Source organism: Coturnix japonica, chromosome 6, assembly GCF_054131305.1.
Source record: "Coturnix japonica strain WE chromosome 6, WE-NBRP24, whole genome shotgun sequence".
NCBI lineage: Eukaryota > Metazoa > Chordata > Aves > Galliformes > Phasianidae > Coturnix > Coturnix japonica.
The window spans coordinates 4,374,075-4,384,460 of NC_140668.1; the positions used below are offsets into that span (position 1 = coordinate 4,374,075).

Below are 10,386 nucleotides of genomic sequence, written 5' to 3' on the forward strand. Positions count from 1 at the left end.
CTGGTTACAATGCTGTTAGCCTACCAATGAGCCTTTTCTAAATTGGAGAAGACAAAACCTGGACAGAAATCTCGGGTGAAGGGGATGTTCCTGTATCATAGTGTGATCACTTCCTTTCAGCCCGCTCATCAGGATTTGTAAACTATGACCGTGCATCACTTGAGACAAAGCTGTTGGGTGCACCTGGGCTGGAGTCAGGGAGGTCACAAGTACCTGATGGGGGCGGTCACATGTACCGGTATATACTATTTGTTGCAAGGCATTAAATTCATTCTTTTGGCATTACGCACTGTGTGTGAGTCTCATCTGTTCCCCATGTGCGGAGGCACGGTACTTTCACACGCAGCCTTGACTTGTCGCCGGATTTGGAGGCGACAGTTAAGAAAACATTTCTAACAGAACCAAACATTTCTAACGGTACCACAGTGATACCAGAAAGCATTTCACCCCGTCAGCTCTGTCCATTGGTACCAACTCCTCACTGCCATTGGAAGTGAAGATGCTTCTAGAGCTGTCTCAGGACCTGTGGAGTTTGCTATGTGATGACAGTGAAGTCTTCATGCTGTACGTCTCAGCACACTCGGCATTTCCTGCTCCACTCAAACCATGTGAAGGGAATGCTGGTTGTTACAACGTGCTGCTCGTATGCTCTGAAGTCACATCTTAGACCAGCAATACGACATGGCGCCCTTAGGAAACAAAATTCAATGCTTTATTGCTTCTGAGCATTGACATTTTCAATAAATTAAATCAACACAAAGGTTTATAACAAACACAAAAAGGAGCAACCAGATGAAAAACCTCGTTGTAAGAAAAAGCAGCATTTTTTTAATCCAAAAGCAAGAGATCCAACACGCACAAACCCAGAAGGAAATCTCATTCAACATACACAACGTTCCACTTTGCAGAAAGGCGAGACAAATCTGCTCATAACTGCACTGATCACCTCAGGTAGGAACAGAACAGCAGTGAAGTCAATGATATTTAACTCTACCTTCTGGAACTTGGACGTGACTGTAATTCACAGCTGTTGTTCGGCACTGCTCAAAAACCCACCACACTTCTGTCTAGAGAAAAGCTTCAGAGCATTTCTGACAAGCTAATCGATTCTCTCCTTACATGAATGATGCTGACAGAAGTAAACTCACACAGCCAGCTTGGACTTGGACACGCTGCATATTCCAGTAGCTTCCCTGCAAGTACCAGAACTGTCTGTTTAATGCTTCTCACTTCAGGGCACCGATAACTCAGGTTTTTCTGTGCTGCATTACGTTCCACTTTGGTACTGGTTTCGTGCTTGGTCCTCGCTCCAGTGTTTGCTTCAGGTTTTGGTTCTGGTTTTTGTTTTTCAACATCAAACCATTTCTTTGCTAACTTTTTCAACAGCCCACCATCCTCAATAAGGGTATTCTTAATTACATGTTAATTAAGACGTAAGCCATACAATGCCTTCATATATGTCTCCCTACCAGTAAGAATGGGAGCTCCCCACATTAATTCTGGCCATCAGTTCATGTCAGGCAGGTGCACTACAGACCTTCATCACCAACGAGGCTGTTGGAAGAAAAGCTAAGAACGAATGATGCATGAAGAGAAAATTACTCGGCTCTCTTTCACTGTACAGAGTAGTTTAGTCAGCAACCACTTATACTGTCACTATCAATACTTCCAACAAACTCATGTGGAAACCTTTATCCAGGCAGACCCGTGCAAAGAATACAACCCTCCTTAATTGCAGCCACGAACAAGAATTATTCTGCCCACGAGCATTTCATGTTCCTTTCTTCATATACTGGGAGAGGAACTGGCTTCTGACAAAGTGGACCAGCTTGGTCTCTGTGCAGAACATGGTAATGGTGGTAGCTGCAAAGCACAGCGCCCCAATGCTGATGTGAATCAGCCTTGACATCCAACCCTTATCGCAGCAGAAGAATGCCTAAAACAAAGGAAACCAGCAACTGAAGGAAAACCAGTTGGCACAAGGTAGGCCAGCTAGATACATGATAGATGTTGTTGTTTTATTCCCCCTGCACTGATTTTTTATTTTTTTAACCGAATCTTTAGTGACCATTTCTTTGCACTATCACCATCAATTACCAAGAACTAAGAATGTGGATATACAGATGGCCAGCAGAACTGTCTGACTCATTAGGTACACAGTTCTCTGCCACCTGGAGAAGGCAAGCAGGCACACATCTGAAGATCAATATAATTGCATGTCTTTGTTTCATTTTTAATAGATCTATACGCAGCCTTGCAAGATGTAATGGAAATCTCCAAGGCTATGGTTGTAAGCCTTTCCTGTTGATAATATTTCTTTCCTTATGGTAATGAAGCCATCTGACAAACCTCCGCAGTGAAAGGAACATCCCGAGGCAGATACTTACCTCTGAATAAACAGTAATTCCTCCACTTATGACATAAGCGAGTATTAAAAACGGTGAGGGAAGCAAGCCTGTCAAAGGTCTGTAGGAGCTTTCCTTGAAGTACTCATAGATGTACTGGATGCTGTGAGCAATGCGAATACCCATATTAAAGCAGTTGGCAAGGATGAAGCCAACACTTCCGTGCCAGCGGGTCAAGAAATAAGAGATGCACAGGAACACGAAGGACAAGGCCAGCATAACAAAATTGTACCTAGGAAGAAGAAACAATATAAACAACATATGCAGTTGCACTATTTAATTACTAAACTCATTTTCAGAAGATAAAAATCCATTCGCTTTCTAAAACATGGGAGCAACAACTCCTGTCATCTCCTAACAGCCGGCAAGGCTGAGAAAAGAAATGCAGCACAAGAATGAAAAATACGTTGAGTAAACTAAACCAACAACTACTTTAAGTGAAGGAAATTCTATCCTACTATTCACCTGTGCATTCACTTCAGAAAACCTACTAACAATAATTAGCAGTATCAAACACTGAGGACTTTTTCCTTCTCTATTCGGTACTGAAGAACAATAACGCTCAATAGGGTGACACTTAGTCCTGCTCCAAACAGTGGCTTTAAAGAGAAGATCACACTTGGAAAGGGGGACAAAAGCAGTCCTTGCACATCTAAAAAGAATTGCTCAATTGCTAAACTGCTAAAAGAGGTTCTCTTTTAATTAATGACCTAAAAAAAATAAAGGCCTAATTAATTTGGAACAGAGCTGTAATAGACAACAGCCACAGAAGTGAAACAAGTCCGATGGCAGCCATCAGGTTGCAGTGCCAACACACCACAACAGAGAACCAAGAAAACATCCAGGCTGCAAAACATCACAGGAAGTCATCTTGTCCAGAGCTCTCCTCAAGGCCGATAAACCACTGAACTGATGTCATCCCAAATGTGATCTATAGAAACTGTGACTGAGAAGTTTTAACAGCTGCAAGACTTTAAGGAGTTTAACATAACAGTCCACCTTAAAAACTGAAGCTTCTATTCACGTACATGTACAGAAAATAAGACTTCACATTAAATTACTTTCCCAGTTTGCTGTGTATTAAAAGCTAATAACCTTGTCAGTTCGGATCCTTTTTACCCAAAGGTTTAAACTAAAGCTTTTACATCGAGGTCTGCACACAGTCCTTAAAACGACTGCAAAAAGAAACTGCCTTCTCAGTAACAGAAAAGCATTTCCAAGCGAATATCCAAGCAGAACAATTGTTCCCCATTTGCATGCTTAACTCCATGCAAATCACACACAGATGCACTAGGGGTACTCCTCACCTGTCCACTTCTTCTTTGCACATCGAAGCAAACGTGAAACATTCTGTTACTCCATTGACAGCAAGAAATAGGACATACAACGAGTAGCACCGGAGAAGATCGGGACCTACAACAAAATAAAGACAGCAGCATTACAAGGATAAAGAGATCATTATTTCTTTTATAAAGCCACAGTTTCATACTCCACAACAGAAGCTGTAACATTATCACCGATGATAACAGCAACTTCTGTGTCCCTTTGAGAAGCTTCTGGTCTGGACATCTTGACAAGATGACAAACAGAATAAACAAAGCAAGGGGAACCCAAACACAAAGTACAAGGCGGCAGCAGCTATTAATGTAACAGACAAGATCTCCTCCACAAAAGTGGTGGTTGTATTTATTGGGCCATAAGCTGGTACATGTGACACAAGTCAGGAAAAGCCAATGCTTTATCCTTCCTTCCTTGTAAACCTCCTAATATTGTTAAAACTACTGCTGGGCTACATTCCAGCCTCTGCAAGCATCCCTGCAGGTAACTTTGGGAGCTGTGGTGCTACAGTTGGAATATTCTAAATGCATGCATCTACAGGAGGGCAAAGCAATCAAATAATTCTACCAGAATGAGGCTACTTGAAGCTCCTTTTAACCTGAGCTGATTTTTTTCAGACAGAAAGCTGACCGAGCCAAGAGCTCAGAACAGAGCTGAGAAACAAAAAACACAGCTAAAGCTTTTTACCTGTTCCAGAACTGAGCATTGAACCTCCATAAATATCCAGAGCCAGCTGAGAAAAGGCACATCCAAAAACAGCAATGGTAAGGCCAATCAGAAGCACCAGCTTCAACAGCAGTTCTAACACATTCGAAGCCATAGCAACATCATCCTGGAGAAAAAAACAGAAACAAAACAACAAAACCCAGCAGTCAATTACACGAACTAGAACCAGCACAACTGCTGCTGTCACCATGTCACCAGTCACTGGCACAATGCAAGGCACAGCCAAGACTATTTTTTGGTATTGACACACCTACACACTTGGTCCTGGCTTCCAGCTGTGCTCAGGTATTCTTATTCTCTTCCGTATTATATGCAGAACTCTCAACAAAGATCAGCCATTGACAGCTCTGTTTCAGGGCTTAAGGAAAGGGGCAAACAGCAGCCAGTAAATAGCAAAGAAAAGCACAGCATTTGCCCAGGGCCACAGCCTGAATCACCAAAAGGGCCACGTCTTCATTGTTACACTGGACTACAAGTTTCGCCACAGCATAAGGAGCCACTTGTGAGTTCTGTACATGGTAAGATGCAGCTGCCCACACCCCTCATGAGGAGTCAAACCTCCTGCCAGGTGCACGGGATAAGCCCACACACAAACACACCATGAACACTCCACGTCAAACACACACACAGGTACACCTCTGTCAGCCTACCATTAACGTGAGACATGACACTTGGCTGACTGGGACCTTCCTATCTGACCAAGAATTTCTTCTAGAGCATACAGAAACCTCTCCTTCATGTAACCATCGTTACTGCGCAAACAATCCCAAAGCTCAGCCAAAACACAGCTGTCTTCCTCTGGAAAGGGCACCCTCTGAAGCGCTCAATGCTTACCAGCCTGTTGTATTTTCAAGTCAGTCAAATATTGTCAAGTGCCACTTATTTGCTGGAAAGAGATTGAACCTACAGTAATTGCCTCAGCACAGCTGCACAGACATGGTGCACAAGCACCATGCTGTTGGAGTAGAGGATTTTAACTTCAATTACCAGACAATGCAGCATTATGTCATTGCACCTCGTAACTCCTACTTCGCTACCTTTTTATCCATTTGCTTTTTGTCCAGACTCCTTCGGCATGGTCTCCACTTCAAGTTTCTTTCCAAATATCTTTACACTCAGTAATTTAAACACACGTCAGTCACACTCCTGATACAATTGATCTCCAACAGAAGGTAAGCATTTCATGTGGAACCAATACTAACAAACGTACCTGCTTCTGATCCTTTACATTCTTCCCTCTTTCCAATACTTGAGCGAAAAAGACATAAAAACTCTCTTCAATAGGCAAAAAGATGAACCTGGCCACCAGTGACCCGAGATTATTCACGATATCATACACACCTTCACAAACAAAACACACCAACAAGCTGTCACTTTTTTTCTGGCACAAATTCCTATTCCACATTTCTGATAAACAAAGAGAGAACCAGTGGAACTTAATGCAGCATTAGAGCAAATCTAGCAATAGCCCCAGACACCCCCAGGCAGCCCCTTCAGTTCTTACTACAGAGGAAGATAAAAGATCCAGATGCAAGAGAATCAGCCTGTGGCGCAGCCAGTGCTGTCACCTGAACTGCTGCTGCCATTCATTACTCTGTAAGGACACTGCTTTTATGGAGCACATTCAGTTGGAGATGTGATGCTACAAACAACAGTGTTCCTGCTGTAACAGCTAACAGACTGCAAAGGAAGACAACAGGGCCAAGAAAATGAAGAGAAGGAACTGCAATGTATCAGATACTATGCTGCCTCCTTCCAAGTTTTTAAAACAGAAACAAGACGCACAGCAGAAGAGGCACAACTGCCAAGTTTTGATCCAAGGGAGAAGCATTCCTTAAATCCACGACCCTCAAACAAGTTGCTCTGGTTTTGTTTCTTGTTTTTTGGTGTGTGTTATATTTAATAACCATTTACCCATCATTCTCTGAAATGCACCTCAACGTCCCAGCGCCACTGAAATCCTCCAACATTTTCATGTTATTTTCAAATGGTTTCTAATATTTTCAGTATTTTCAGAAGCAGACAAAAAGGAGCAACTAGAAAATGATGTCATTGTTGCACAGCATCGCCACACTCACCCTGATCGCCAAAGTTTATCACATTCAGAAAAGTCATCACGTATCGCTCACCTGAAGTTGAAAACACAGAAGTAAGGACAAACCCCCACATCTCTCCCCGTGTGTGTCCAGGCCCTGCTAACAGGATGCATTCCAGAGACATGTCCAGCAGGACGGTACAGTTCTGATCCTCCACAAACCTTCCGTAACTGCACCTGGGTTGCCAACACCTGCTGGTGCCGCTCTGACCACCATCCCCTCCCAGCCTTCCCAGGCTCCTTGTCCATTTTGTGACCTGTATCCACTTTCCTTCCCCCAGCATTCCCACACATCGAGCCTCACCCTCTGTCAAAATCTGCTTCAGGAAGGACTGTTTGAAGAAGCTCCAAGTCAGCCATGCTTCCTTCCAGTTAAGGAAAGCCTGCAAAATCAAAGAAGCAGCGTCACCCTGGTCTGGCTGACTTTCTCCCTTGTGGAAAATCACCATCTTTGCAGATACACAAAGGAACTGCATAAGTTTTCTACAGAGTAAATCACTCAACAGTAACCAGAGAGGGGGAAAAGTTGTTTAGCAGACCAATATAACTCTGCCCCTCACAGTACTGTACATCTTTCAGTGCTCTTCAAAGCACTCCTGCAAGCCTCACAAGACAGAACTGCCTTCATGTCCTCAATCTCTCAGTCTCCTCCTCATCTTTGCCTTTTCATTTCTTTCTTTGCCCCATTTCCTTTTTGGAGGACATCAGAGATCTGAGTATCTGCAGGACGCTGTGCACCACCACGTTCTGTCTGAGGAGAAGTTGAAGTACCAGCTCTGTAAGACAACCCTGGATTCTCTTCTACCTGATACCAGCTCACTCCCTTTAACACTGTAAATGTTCCATCTCCAATCAACAGATGAGGCAGCCAACGAGGCCCAGAAACAAAGAGCTCCAGGTTCACTGTGGTTTTCTGACAAGGATTTGAATGCAACAACTGTGAATGGAATTTTATGCAACCATGCTTCCTAACCAGCCATGGTGTCCAGGAGCAGAAATAATCTCTCAGTCACTCCATCAACTCCAGTTTTCAAAGCGCTCTCATCAAAGACTTAAGAATGAACTGTGTGACCCACCTTATCCGCCATCCAGTTAGGTAACAGGCCTTTCATTCTTGTAATCGGAAATGACTTCTTTGTTGCTTCAGGAGACCCCAAGAACTTTGCAAAACAAACCACATAGCACAGCACCAGAACACTGGTGTACAAAAGCTGGAAAGACAAGGAAGGAAAAAAACAAAGAATGAGTGAGAACTCAGTGAGAAGTGAAGGCAGTTCTTCCTCCTGTCAACTCTGAACCTAGCTGAAGGCGTTACTGTAACTCCCCTCCCCACACACAGAGTACTGTTGATTTAAATTCATTTTAATCAGCAGATCAGCATCACAGCCCTCTGCCCTCAAGAACAGCTAAAGCACACACAACGTAACAACCTTATTCACAAAATGTACCTTTAGGCACACAACAAAGGTGCCCATTAAACTGACTGGGCTCAACGCGCCAAGTAACGTCTATCACCAAAATCCTTCACATTTAAACCCTCACCTCGGAGGAACATTCTCTCACCTCCTCAGTGTTATCTAGCAGGTTAAATGTCACAGACAGCAGCAAAGAACATTTCAGAGCAAGAATTTATATACAGAATACAGGAAACTTACCTGAGCCAAGGAAAAAATGTGAAGGCCCCATTGCGGATAAAGGATGACTAAGATAACTGTCAAAGTGCATTTTGACACTATCGAAAGGCTTTCAGCAATTACCTTCAAGAAAGAGAAAATAGACAACGCTCATTTTTGCCAGCTTAACCACCTACAGGAAGGCAAAGCACTCCAGTTTCACACACACAACCCACAAAGGACCTGTAAGGCATTCACAGTCAGTGTGGCTACCACAGTTCTGCTGCTGCATTGACCACCTCACGCTGCAGCATCTCTGCACATTCTCAAGTCTTATAGGGCACTTTTCCCCCATCACACTGCCCCGCTCCCTTGTGTGGGACCCACATGGGAGTAAATCCTGCTTGGCACAATCGTGACCCCAGCTGCTGCATTTCACAGCCTCACACCGACAGTGAAAAGCAGAAGTGTGGAAGGCGTCTGTGCCTCCCTCTGAGCAACACTTGTGATTATACATTTAATGAGCATTAGGGAGGTAACTTCTAAACAAATTAACTTCCTTTTTTAAACAGGAGCAAATTAACGTTACAAATACATTATGACTACATCGTACAGCACGAAGCAACCCATAGCTTCATTTGTTTTTTAAGCACCCCTGAACATGCACAGATCCAGTTCAGGAATCTGGTCTTCATTTCCATTACGTCACTTTTTCAGCACGAAGTTTCTCCGTCCCACACAGCCCTATGCTCACAGCTTCCCTACTAACCTTAAGCCTTACAAACAGGTGAGCCTGGGCTAAAACCCAGAATGGCTCCCCTAGAAGCTCAACAACTGCAGAGAGGCCAAACGCCACCACGCCAGCCTGATAGTGAGGAACCACGGATGGATCCGGAACTTCAAGTACGTGCAGCCAGACGAAGCCCAGGAAAACAGACCAGAAGACACCAAGAGGGACTCTAAAAAGTTAATGTAAAAACAGTCAGGTTTCCTTCAGCAGAAAAAAGAACAAGAGAAAATCTGATTCAAATTTCCCACGCTGCTGTACTTTACGTATGTCGAAAGAGATCAGACAAACTCATTGCTATTGTAGCTACAAGTTTTGGTGTAAAACCTGTCAGTGCGAGCTACTACTTGCAGCTATGAGTCTGACAGCCCCAATGTAACTGTTACAGTGAGCCTTCCAGGCAACGGCAGTGGAGTCAGCAGAAGAAAACATGCACGGCATGCAGTGCAGACACGGGCTGCAGACACGGGCCGCCTCGTGCAGGTCCCGCTGCAGGACCCGCCGCCTCGTCCAGCCGGAACCAGGAGTGAGCTCTAAAGCAAAGCGGAGCCGCTCTCACGTCAGCCACAGCAGGTTGATGGTCGCGGCCCAGCTCCGCTCCGCACCGCCACTCAAGCAGGCCCTGCGGAACGCCTCCCTGGCCAGGAACACTGCGGTGGAATAGAGCAGCGTCAGCCTGCGGGAGACACGACGGGACACGGGGTCGGCCCCGCTCCGTGCCAAGGAAACCCGGCCACCAGAGGCGGTTCCCGGCGGCTCCCATTGCCGGGGCAGCGCGGCGTCACCTCACGCTGACGACGCCGAGGAGCTCCCTGGACAGGTAGCGCAGCGTCAGCGCGTTCAGCCCGAAGGTGACCGCCCGGAACAGCACCTGCGGGGGAACGGGGGAGGAAAGCGCTGCCGGGGGGCCGGGCCGGCTCCCGCGGGCGCCGCCCAGGAGGGCGAGGAGCGGGAGGAGGCGGGGCCGGGGGTCCCGGGTCGGCCCGCACCTGCAGCAGGGCGCTGGACGAGGCCAGGCGGGCGGTCTGACGGAGAGCACCGACGGCCGCCATGACACCGAGCGACCGGCCGGAAGGACGGCGTCGCGCCGCGATGACGTCACGAGGGGGCGGACGGCAGCAGAGCTGAACCCGACCCGTGTGGTGCCTGTCAGCAGGTGGCGGCGGGGTGACACAGCGGGGTGTGCAGCGATACAATGTACGGCCTCAGTGTGCGGGGAAATGGCAGCCAGAGGCGTCCAGCTCCACTTGTGAATGTGGATGGAGCACAAGCAGCGCGTGTGAGCGCAGTGATGTGGTGCATTGCAGCACTGGGGGCACGGACAGGAAAGAAAAGCCCCAGATCTGGCCATGCAGCTTTTAGCAGCGCCGCATTCGGCTCTTGTTCTTTGCTGGCCAAAACACGGAGCTGCTGGTAGTGACA

At 46.1% G+C, this 10,386-nt stretch overlaps 1 protein-coding gene across 1 annotated transcript; it reads right to left on the reverse strand.

Moving 5' to 3' along the window:
- Positions 1–690: 690 nt before the first annotated feature.
- Positions 691–10,064, reverse strand: LOC146760246 (man(5)GlcNAc(2)-PP-dolichol translocation protein RFT1-like). Its single transcript, XM_085550765.1, has 13 exons — positions 9,954–10,064; positions 9,750–9,835; positions 9,524–9,640; positions 8,947–9,136; positions 8,220–8,321; positions 7,641–7,775; positions 6,869–6,947; positions 6,548–6,598; positions 5,680–5,810; positions 4,431–4,575; positions 3,713–3,818; positions 2,388–2,637; positions 691–1,936 (listed from the first exon to the last, which is right to left on the reverse strand). Exons 1-13 carry the CDS (start codon positions 10,014–10,016, stop codon positions 1,772–1,774), a joined length of 1,620 nt encoding a protein of 539 aa, XP_085406891.1. The 5' UTR covers positions 10,017–10,064; the 3' UTR covers positions 691–1,771.
- Positions 10,065–10,386: the final 322 nt, after the last annotated feature.

Excerpts from the sequence above, each read along its gene's own strand:
- LOC146760246 (XM_085550765.1), bottom strand. The coding sequence starts at position 10,016 with ATGGCGGCCGTCGGTGCTCTCCGTCAGACCGCCCGCCTGGCCTCGTCC. Across the intron at positions 6,948-7,640 it reads CTAACTGGATGGCGGATAAG|GCTTTCCTTAACTGGAAGGA; the intron begins GTGGGTCACACA and ends TTGATTTTGCAG. Across the intron at positions 3,819-4,430 it reads AATGCTCAGTTCTGGAACAG|GTCCCGATCTTCTCCGGTGC; the intron begins GTAAAAAGCTTT and ends ATTTTGTTGTAG.